The following is a 12,253-nucleotide window of genomic DNA, read 5'->3' as shown; positions in this document are numbered from 1 at the left end:
CACGAATTCTGGAGAAATACCTTAAAGATATTTTTTCCTAAGGAAGAAGAAAATGATGAGATCATAAAGAAACCATATATAAATGTACACATTTGGAAAAGATCTTGAATCTTTCTTGAATACCCAAGAAGCTGTAACATAATTGTAATATTGATTTAAACAAAATGTAGCATAAATTAAGAGACATTTGGTATTATTAATCTACTAGTCTTTTTTTTTTTTAAAGATACCCACATTAGCATAAGAAATACAAATGATGGATGAGAGTACTCTTGTCCTAAACAAAATAATGACCACAATGATGAACTATGCAAGTAATTTTAACAACTGTGAATTGCACGTGCACATAGCTGGGCATCATATAAAATGTAAATTTAAAACAGAAGAATGCACCTTTTGGAGCAGAGCATTCCCTTATCTGAAGAACATTTCTATTGACTCTAGATATTGCCAAGGTATAGTGTTTCCTCACTCAAGCTGAATATCACAGAACCCAAACCAAAATAAAGGAAAAAGTAACTCAAAAGATACAACATTCTGTCATTTTTTACAAACCCATATATTTAACAATTTATTGCTAACAATTTAGAAATTAATTCAAGTAAGATCTCAACTTGGCCTTCACACAAATACTGTCTGTATCATTATTTCACATAGGTGAAAGAATGGATAGATAGTCTGAGTCAAGATGAACTTATTTTATCTGTATGTGTGCATATATTATATACATGTATATATTGATAGATATACATGCATATATTACATAGGTACATTAGATAGACAGACAGATAGATAGATAGATAGATAGATAGATAGATAGATAGATAGATAGATAGACAGACAGACAGACAGACAGATAGACACACACACACACACACATACTTTTACCTGGACAGATCCCTAAAGTACTGTGGAGCAGTTCTGTGCAGAACACAGATCAATGGGGACTAACTGACTTCCATTTCTCACCTTTGGGGGGAGTTTCACTTTCTCAAAACAAACAAACAAACAAAAAAACAAACCAAGGAGGAAAGTGCTTGCTCAGGTCTTTCAAAAATGATTGACATTACGCTCGATTACTAAATCAATGAGCAGAGTGGGAGGAAAATAAATAAATTCATCAAATCACAGTAGTCTAATAGTAGATATGTGTCCTGAGTATGTAACAAGAGACCTCCATGATTTGTAGGTAGGTGAGGGTGTGTGTGTGTGTGTGTGTGTGTATGTGTATATGTCTGTGCACACACACAAAAAACACAGACAAACACAATGTGATTAGGGATGTGGGGAATGTGATTAGGGATGAGCCCTCTGCAACCTTCACTAAGCACCACAAGCAGAAGATCTTCACGGGATCCATTAGCCCACACCTGGCACTAGCTCATGTAACTGCAGAATGATGGGGGATAGGAAACACAGCAAGTCAGTATCAAGTGAGTCATCAGCAAGAGACGTATTATTGTTGTTAAAATTATACTATAAAAAGTAACACTCAGAGAACATTTGCTTTCTCTTATGTTATGGTTTTCTTCTATGAGGTTTATGTAATGTGTAAAGGTAAGTTTTTGTTACATTTTATTTGTAGGACTATTGTTTCTAGGCATCACGTTCCGGCATAAGTCATGTTGATATTGACATACTTTTAAGATGATTTTATGGAAAAAGGGGCCCATAAAGGCAAAATTGTCTAAGGCTTCTGTAAGTCATAATACAGCCATGGTTATTAGTTTCTTTTTATAGAATATTTGTGTAATTAACATATTATTCTAATTTATTATAAATTTCCAGCTACTTAATATCTGCATTAAGATTTTACTCAGGCTTGGACAAAATTTAGGGGGAATTGTACCCACTAGGCAAACTTAACTTTGAATTTTGTAAAGTCACTTAAATAATATAATTTAATATTCACTGATCTGCTTATTAGTTCAGTGGCTTTGGGTATTGAGCTAATGCCTTTCATCCAATAGGATATATTATGTTTTTCAATACAGAAACATTTATTTAGAGATGAAGATAACAAGAATCATAAGCAAAACCAAAGCGAAATAAACTGGTAGTGGCATCAAATCTGCTCCTCCAAATCCTTGCAATATAGAAAACAAATATCTCCAAATAACTTTTTCCCTTTTTCATGGAAATCTGTCCTCAGAGAATACACATTAAGTGTACTCAACATTAAAATAAAATCAACTGAAATGTCTAAATCAGAGGTTCTCAAATTTTCTGCCCGTTAGACAATTTGTAGATACTTGTAAAATTACCCAAGCTCTTTATTTCAGTGATTCTGCCGTGGGTCCTAGGAATCTTTAATTTTAAGAAGCATCTCAGTTGCTTCTGAAAAAACAATCCATGGAAAACATGTTGAGAGACAACTTTCTAGTCAGACAAATTTGTCAAGTAGCATGTAAAATCAAATTACTTTTGTGTATAATACCTCCATCAATGCATAATTTAAGAGTTAAGTGTGTTTAAGTACTTTTATACCTGAATATGATATTATAATGGTAACTTTTTATGTTTTTCAAAATAATTGACTACTTTCTAAATAGTCAGTGCAGTTAAAAAATTAAACTGCTGCCTATGAACAAGCAATCTCTATAGGTTTTAAATGACATATATTTTCCTAATATATGTTTCTTTGCCATAGAAACTAACCACAAATATTGGGAAAAAAGCATACCTGTGGATCATGAACTTTGTAAGAAGCATGCATGCAACATTACTTGTTAAATAAAGTATCCCAAAAGAAATTCCTAAAGATTCTGTCATATTTAGACTTCTGGAATTTATTTACTTTCAATTTATTTTCACATTACAAAGGAGATTTTTAAAAATCTGAAATAAATCCTCAAGTCTATTCAAAATGTATTGAGCATATGAAAACTAAAACAAAAAACTTAGAAATGTATGGGGTTGTATGTATATATTCATTGTAATTTCTAAAATTTTGTATGAGGAAATTTTTTTCACAATTTATAATTTATTTATGGTTGATTCAGACCCGGTTAACAGCTCTTTTCAATGATCTTTTGTGGGGTATAACAGCAAGATACGGAAGTGGTGGTCAGTGGATGGGTGGGGCAGATAAGCAGTAAATCATTTCAGAAAATTTCACACTCAAGGCTTGTTGACATGAGTCAGGGACAAGGAAATAACCCAGTCAGCACCTGCATCTTTAATGAAGGACAACACTGCTGCATGTTTAGAGAATGGAAAGGAAAAAATAAATCATGCTTAACTTTAAGGTAGCCTATCTTATTTATTCAAATAGAAATACAACCTTGTGAGTATTTCTTCAGGTATTTTCATTTAAAATATTGCAATATAAGCCTAGAATTCAATTTTATTTTTTTTTACCATAGAGGTTTTTAAATGTTTTAATTAATTCCACTATATGTGAAATATATGCTTTAATAACATACCATTTAACATTTGCTTTTCATTGTCTTCCTGACATCCGTGGCAATAAAAGGTAGATGCTTAAAACGTAAAGATTGGCATCTGTCAGATTTCTTTCCTAGCAGAAATTAAGTCAAGACATGGCCTAGTCCGGATTCAGCACACCTCAAGAGATAACCTCAAATCGTTTAATAATTGTTTCATTTGTGAATTAGAGATGAAGTAAATTAATATGAAAAACATCTACCAGTGGTTTTAATAAAAAGGAGGTGGGTTTTAATGGGCTCTACATGCAATGAAAGCAGCAATTCAAATGGCTGACAAAGCCTGGTTATTCTTAGAATCTATTTATTAATTATTCCTTTTCTCTAAACCAATTTATTTTCAACAATAAGAGTACTTCTTGATTTACTATATACAAGTAATTTGTTTGCCTTCTCATATACCAACCATTTCATATGTAATGTTATGAAACATAACAGCAGTTTTAAAAATGTATGATACAGGGAGACAAAATCAAATATGAAAAAAAAATTGAGCTGGGCAATCCATCAATTCCAGATATTACATTCAAATATTTTAATATTTACTTACATCAAGTTATCTAGCCGCAGCTTGAAGTGAAAAACACTTTATTGTTGTGGTAATAAAATAACCTGCATTGTGCCAATGTTTTAATTGCTCTTTTCTTTTGTACCCTGAGAAATCTTGTTCCTGTAGACACCTTGGCTGATGATAACGCACTGAGTCAAGTACTACAGAATATAAAATTCTCCTTATTTTTTTTAGAAGCATGTTACATTTTTTTCATTTGTCTGATATCTTTATCTGATTGTTTATTATTAGAAATACATTTCTGATGAAGGAGAATTTATTTTCTTAAGAGAAAGAGTGGAAATAAATCAACTGAATAAGAAATTACGTTTTTGTTTGTTTTTGTTTTTTCTTTTTTTTAAAAGACACTAATATTTTGCCTTCAAAGCTAATCCAGTTTTTGCTTCCTCGGAGACATGCTCAATTCAGTCCAGATCCAAGTTCGCTAATGAACATATGAAAGCTAGAAAAGCAATTAGAAGAATCAAGACTTCTCTTCATTCGGAGATTAATGAAAGGAAGGGACACTCTAAGGCCAGTGAGTTTTTTCAGTGGATTTTCTCCCTAGCCTGAAGCCAGTGCTCCTAGATGGAGGCAGTTATGAAAATGACTTCCACTCCGCGGGTGTCCTTTCTGAAAAGCTAACGGCATATTTCTTTTGACGGGTAAATTACTTTGAAATGTTTCTTGAACTCTGTAGTCCTGAAATAAAAAGGCATCTAACTGTATGCATCCCATTTGAGGTTACCCTTATTTCTTTTTAAGAAAGTGTTGGCTCAAAATGGGCCCTGAGTAATCAATTATGTGGCATATATTTTTAACTAACTGATAACCAAACTATCGCCTTTGTAACCAATCTACATATTAAATGAGGCAATGAAGTCATATACTGTAGATTTGGAAGTATTTGCATGTAAAATAGTAATCACAGAGGTTTGACAGCTTTTGCACCTAAGTGTTCTAAATTATGCAATATCCTTTTGAATAAAAAGATGATATTTTTTATTCCCTAGATAAACCTTGTACCTTCTCACCATATATATTCATACATGTATTCCTTCTTCCACTAGATAGACACAGGTGGTTCAAACCTCACTTAACAATTTTGAATTTTGATATCCTGCTCAATAACTACATCACGGACCAACTTTATTGACCTGTAGGAGTTATTAGCTGGCCATACAGTTTAAGGGGAATTATACCTAAGCTGTATCTGTATCTGTGTCTACCTATAGCTGTAGTTTTAAAAACACTTTCATATAAGTATCCTCTTTATTCTGACAATTTACAAAACAGTGAATTAATGTGTACCTATATTTGCATTTTCCACATACTTAAGAAATATATGATGTTTTCTTTGATTCATACACTAATCTTAATACTCAACAGAGTCACAGCAAGAGAAGGGAATGTGGGAACAGACTAAAAATAAAAATACATAGTAATTTTAGTGGGCTAACCTAATTTGATACAAATCATTAAATGTATTTTCTTACAACAGACTTAAAACTTCTGTATCCTGCAGTCATATGAAAATGTTTTTAACAGATATACAAATCATGTTTTTTTGTTTACAACTCCCTTATCTTTGAGGTGAAAATGTCAATCTTAACCCAGCACAGGGAAAAATTGAAGCCCCAGGATTTTCCGAAATCTTTGATTTTGTGTGGATGAACATGATAAGCTACATATAGTTGCTGAATATCAAAATAAATATAACCATAAAATAAATAAAAACAAAGTTTCATAGTATGGTCTAACAAAACATGGTACGTTATTCTTTATGAATAACTTGGCTAAATTAAGACATATTAGATGTATTCAAATTAACTTCACTTTTTTCTGTCTTATCTAAGAGGAAACATAAAATTATATTTGGATTAGTACATCAACATATTTTTGTATTTTCCACTAGCATACATTGGACCTAATTCTTATTAAAACAGTAACAGTAAAGCATTTTAAAGAAATGCTATTCTATACCATTAATAAAATTATGACTTCAAGGAAATAGGTTTCTAACTTCACCCAAAACAGTGGTAACTATGGTAGCAACACAGCAGCATGTCGCATTTTTATTCTTACCTTGTTCAGCCTGTTAATTAATATGTTACTACTCTAAGAAATGTCAGTTTTCAATGTTTCAAGTTTTTGATGTTCCTTTTCTATGGTACAGGCATGCACTGCTGCTTAGGTGTCCTTTGTGTGTTACACATCCTTTCCCTACTGTAGTTTTTCTTCTGCCACTCTAATTCACTTAGTTAATATAACACTCCTTACACGTTTCAGAACAGTGACTTTTTCTCAATGTTCTGTTTCTCTTGGGAATTAATAAAGTGCTCTCTATTCAAGAATAATAATTTGACCCCTGAAATTGATCAGCACTCATACTTAAGAAGACATTCACACAGACTTGCAAGTTCCAAAGAAAATGAACAAATTTGATTTGCAATACACACAATAAAAAGTGAATTTAAAGCAAAGAAGGACTACTGGTTAAGTATTGATAAAACAAATGCACAGCACTTACCTGGAATAAGCTGGGACAGAAATAGGTGATTTGGGGATAAGCTGAGGAGTGATATTATGACCAAAAAAGGAACATGTTTCCATTTCATCTTTGTCCCTTCCTTGCATTACACCCAGCCAGTGATAGATATGTGTTATCTGGGGAGATTAAAAAAAACAAAATTATTATTTTGTAATGGTTAGCTATGTTGAGAGATAATTATTTTGTGAAATATTGCAGTTTAAATAGATTTGAAATGTCATTTTTTGAAATGAAACATAATTAAAATTATTACATTACTAAAATGAATTGTACAGAATATATTTCATGATTCACATTTCAAACAAATGTGGTAGTTATTAATTTTGAAAACTCATTTTTAAGTTACATGTTAATCATAAATGATTCCTTGGTTTTCTCTGTTTTTTAGAGAATGCCAGATATGTGATTTTTACTTTGATTCCCCACCAATTTAGTTGGAACACTCTCATCACATTTAGAAAACACTGAAGTTAATCATTCATTAAACAAATATTTACAACCAATTTATAATGAGTGAAGCACTATGCTGCTTTGGGGATATAGCAGAAAAAAAACTTGCTCTTCACCCAGGTGCATAAACAACTTGAGGCCACTTTAATTTTGTGAATTCACAAACAGATTTTAAAAATTACTAAGTGGTCTATTCTGAATATGACAGAGAAACATAAGATAGTATCCTCATAAAAAACAAAGCTTATAATATTTGGGGACTTTTTAGGAGATAATAACAAATGACAGCATAAAGCTACAAAAATATATGCAAATAACTGGTTAATTAATTTTGCCAGGGAGACTGGACCAAGCTTACAGGGAAGAAGTGGCATTTTGAGATATGAGATAATATCCAGTAAGTGGAAAATAAAACAATACTATTTAGAAACAACAACAGAACCAAGTTTTCAAAGTAAGATGGTATGTAGATACATAAATTTCATGGTACATTTATTTATATATAAATTTTATCATAGGTAGATAGATGACAGGTTGATAGGTAGATACAGATATATTCCCATGATATAAAGATGTATTTGGGCTACTATAAGGACTGTAGTTTTTTGGCTGGATGATGGGGTTTGCCAGAATGTAATGTGATAGGGAACTTAAAAAATAAATAGGGCAAGTAATGTAGGTAATGAGGAGACACCACAGATTTTAATAATAGATTATAAAATGATCTAAATAATTTAGAAGATAACTCTGGTGGGAATATACAAGTATACTTGGCAGCACTCGGCAAATTTTAGATTTGAGAGTTGAGAAGTGGACTTAATCTTTTAATAATATTTTTACTATTTAGTCAAAAATAGATAAACAAATCTAGTACTATATAAAAAGCAATTTGTCCACCCCTACGAAGTTCTAACAGTTATTTTTGTGACACTCAGAATAACAAATTGAAAAAACGTTACCAATTTATTATTGTAGGTTAACTGGACATAGCTATTTTGTCTATTTGAGTTGAGCTGTCCTTATTTTATGACTTATCAATGCAGAATTAATTGCTAAGTTTTCCCCTAGCAAAGCTGTCTAATCCTCTTGCCCGACAGCTACAATCACCTGACTTGACTTTAGATATTTGGAGATTATTTCCTCTCTCTAACATTCTCTGTAAGCAACTTTGATGTGAGCTAGAAACTTGCCTCAAAAAATATACTTGGTTACTGTAGTTTCATATTTATTCCCTGACTTCTTTGTCTTGGGGTTAATGTTCTTGTAACTCTCCTTATCCTAGCATATCACTCATCACTGATATTATATAACTACATTATAAAGCTAGATTAATATTTTTACTCTTTAATCTAAACTATGCAGTTATTAGTTTGTCCAAAAGCTCTTTTACAGGGTTATCCACTGAATGTTATGGCTTATGATCACGTTTGTCAGCGAAGTATAAATGATTTGTTCCTCCAGAGAAAATGTATAAGTACACTGTGTACTGCTCATTTCTGCTTGGCTGGCTTTTGATATAATAGTTGTCCTATATCTTCTTGGTTTCTGCTTGCCTAAGGAATTTCTCAGATTCCTCTTCTCTCTAATTGATTACTGAGTGTCCTAGACATAGAGTCCTGTTTGGAATAAACCCTAGACCTCTGATTTTTTTTTTTTTTTTTTTTTTTGAGGTGGAGTCTCGCTTTGTGGCCCAGGCTGGAGTGAACGGCGCCATTTTGGCTCCTTGCAAGCTCCGCCCCCCGGGTTCCCGCCATTCTCCTGCCTCAGCCTCCCGAGGAGCTGGGACCACAGGCGCCGCCACCGCGGCCGGCTAATTTTTTGTATTTTTTTAGTAGAGACGGGGTTTCACCGTGTTTGCCGGGTGGTCTCCATCTCCTGACCTCGTGATCCGCCCGTCTTGGCCTCCCAAAGTGCTGGGATCACAGGCTTGAGCCACCGCGCCCGGCCTAGACCTCTGATTTCTTAAATGTGTATAAGCAGTTGTATCTTAGCTCTTGACGTAAATAAAAACATGTATGAATCTCAAGGCTCTTTAGAACTTTATTACTTAAAAATTTAGAAGGATTATATTTGTTAAATGATATTTTTGTATCTGTGGCTAATTACATTTTAGCTGTCATTTATTAATAGCTATATATAGCTTGTTTGTAGCAGGCAGCTATTGATAAAATAAAGAGTCTAATCAAACACGCACATAAGAAAATAAACCTGAAAGTACAAACACTTATTATAATTGATTGAATCCCCCCAAGTTATGTTATTCAACAGGCAGATATTATTTCAAATATGTGTAAGGTATTATGATTAATATTCCTCAAATAAATTTTCATGATCTAGGACTAGTTCTGTGAATTTATGTAGTATGTAGCTAAAAACATAATATGATTTTTAAGGTAGTACCCACAGATCAGAAATGGGAATTGCATTATTAGCTATTGTACACATATCACTTCAGTACTTTGAAGTTTTTCGTTTGCTTTTAATAGATTTTACTTTTTACAGTAGCTTTAGGTTTAGAGGAAAATTGAGTGGAAGGTACAGAGATTTCTCATTAACTTCCTTCCCTGACACTATTCCATTTCCTGCCCTTGCATAGCCTCTCCCGTTGGCAACCCCCACCAGAATGTTGAATTTGTTACAATTGATCAACCTACATTGACACCATTATCACCCAAAGTCCATAGTTTACATTAAGGTTTACTCTTGGTATTGTGCATTTTTTGGGTTTGAACAAATATATGTGACACATATCAAACATCATTGTATCATACAGAATAGTTTTGCTTCCCTAAAAATCCTTTGTGCTTCATCTATTCATCCCTCCTCCTTCCGAACCCCTAGAAACTGCTTATCTCTTTGTTATCTCCATAGTTCTACCTTTCTTGGAATGTCGTATAGGCATAGAGTATACAGCCTTTTAAAATTGGCTATATATGTCTTTCACTTAGTAATTAACATAAATTTAAGTTTCCTCCATGTTTTTTCTTTTCATGTCTTGATAGCTAATGTCTTTTCAGCACTGAATAACATTCCATTGTCTGGACGTACCATGGTTTCTTTATCCATTTACCTATTGAAGGACATCTTGATTTCTTCCAAACTCTGGCAATTCTGCATAAAGCTGGAGAAAATATCCATTTGCAGGTTTTTGTGTGCAGGTAAGTTTTAAACACATCTGGATAAATAATAAATAGTGTGATTGCTCAATTATATGGTAGGACGATGCTTATTATTGCAAGAAACTGCTAAATTGTCTTTCAAAGTGGTTATACCATTTGTCTGTCCACTAGTAATGAGTAAGATTTCTTGCTGCTCAACATCCTTGCTAGTAGCTGGTGTTATCGGTGTTCTAGGTTTTGGCCATTCTGGTAGGCATGCAATGGTACATAATGTTTTAAATTTACATACCCTTGTTGGCATGATGTGAAACATCTTTTTAGTGGCTTATTTATCATCTCATTATCATCTTTGGTGAGATATTTGTTAAGTCTTTTTTCTCACTGTTGAGTTTAAGAATTTTATTTTATTTATTTTATTTATTTATTTTTTTGAGATAGTGTCTTGCTCTGTCACCGAGATTGGAGTACAGTGGTGCCATCTTGGCTCACTGCAACCTCCACCTCCCAGGCTCAATTAATCCTCCCAACTCAGCCTCCCAAGTAGCTGGGACAACAGAAGTGCACCACCACACCTGGCTAAATTTTTGTATTTTTTGTAGAGCTAGGATTTTACCATGTTGCCCTGCCCACGCTAGCCTTGAACTCCTGAGCACAAGGGATCTGCCCGCTTTGGCCACCCTAAGTGCTGGGATTACAGGTGTGAGCCACCGCACCTGGCCTTTTATTTTGTTTACTTTTATTGTATGTTTTGAATAACCGTCTTTTATCAGATATGTCTTTTGCAAATATTTTCTTCCAGTCTGGGGCTTATTTTTCTCTTGACAGTGTCTTTCACAGAGTAGAAAATTTTAATTTTAATAAAGTTCAAACGATCATTTATTTCTCAATACTTTGAATATTCGATCTTTAGGAATCCTCTCTCAATATGAAAGTCCCCTAAGTTAGGATATAACCTTATTAGCAAACACACTAACCCCTATTTAAAACCACACCTTTTGACATATTAACAATAAGATAATTGATTTTAGTGAAGAACGTGATATAACCATATTTGTATGTTCTCTCAGTATTAAAAATAGTTAATTGAACAAGAAAAAGCACTACACCTTTGAATACCCTATGAACACCTTTCCCATGGATGTGTACACAGAGTGCCTATTTTTAGAATACTAAGAATGTATGCACATATGGCTTTGAATTAAGGAAACTAACACTATATAAGAAAAGACAAAGATTTGCAACATACTTTTCTGAAAATATGTGATTACCAAATTGTTTAGGGTAATTTAAATGCCTAAAATATGATTTACTTGTAAGTATAAGTGTATGGAAGTAATATAACCAGTGTTTTAGAATCATAGAGTGTAAATTCAAATTGTTCCACTGTGAATCCTAGCTCACCACTCAGATAATTCTTTGACTTACATCAAACAGTTTAAACTCTCTTAGGCTCATCTTTCGAAGTGTAAAATGTGAAGAAGAAGAATAGCCACATCATCGGGTGAGATGTGTGTAGAGTGCTTATAAAAATGCCTGCTCTAGGCCGGGCGCGGTGGCTCACGCCTGTAATCCCAGCACTTTGGGAGGCCGAGGCGGGCAGATCAGGAGGTCAGGAGATCGAGACCATCCTGGCTAACACGGTGAAACCCCGTCTCTACTAAAAACAGAAGAAAAAAAAAATGAGCCGGGCGTGGCGGCGGCGCCGGTGGTCCCAGCTCCTCGGGAGGCTGAGGCAGGAGAATGGCGGGAACCTGGGGGGCGGAGCTTGCAGGGAGCCAAGATGGCGCCGCTCACTCCAGCCTGGGCGACAGAACAAGACTCCATGTCCAAAAAAAAAAAAAAAAAAAAAAAAGCCTGCTCTATTTCCTGATATCTACTAATATTGATGTCAACATTATCACCAACTTCAAATAGCATCTGATGAAATTCCTCCAGGGTAAGTGACAGAACCAATTGTATATTTGGATTTGCACACTGCTTCGTATTAGAATAGTATTGGCTTAGGTCTAATTTGCAAAAAATTAGAGGCTTGGATTATTTTAATGAACTTTATTGAAATTTAATATATTTATGATAAGATAATCTCATTTTAAGGGTGCACTTCAATTTTGACAAATGTATAGAACTGTGCAAACTC

At 33.7% G+C, this 12,253-nt stretch overlaps 1 protein-coding gene across 1 annotated transcript in view; it reads right to left on the bottom strand.

The window, feature by feature from the left end:
* The window catches only part of ROBO1 (roundabout, axon guidance receptor, homolog 1 (Drosophila)), a 1,186,609-nt gene that overhangs the window by 994,981 nt on the left and 179,375 nt on the right, over positions 1–12,253 (bottom strand). The window contains exon 2 of the mRNA XM_011996534.1: positions 6,527–6,663. Within this exon, the coding sequence (XP_011851924.1) occupies positions 6,527–6,614 (88 nt within the window). The 5' untranslated portion in view covers positions 6,615–6,663. The remainder of the gene's footprint in view (positions 1–6,526; positions 6,664–12,253) is intronic.

Source organism: Mandrillus leucophaeus, unplaced genomic scaffold (genome assembly GCF_000951045.1).
Source record: "Mandrillus leucophaeus isolate KB7577 unplaced genomic scaffold, Mleu.le_1.0 Scaffold519, whole genome shotgun sequence".
NCBI classification, from domain to species: Eukaryota; Metazoa; Chordata; class Mammalia; order Primates; family Cercopithecidae; genus Mandrillus; species Mandrillus leucophaeus.
Note: the sequence above shows the minus strand (reverse complement) of the source record. Positions and strands in the feature narration are given on the sequence as shown.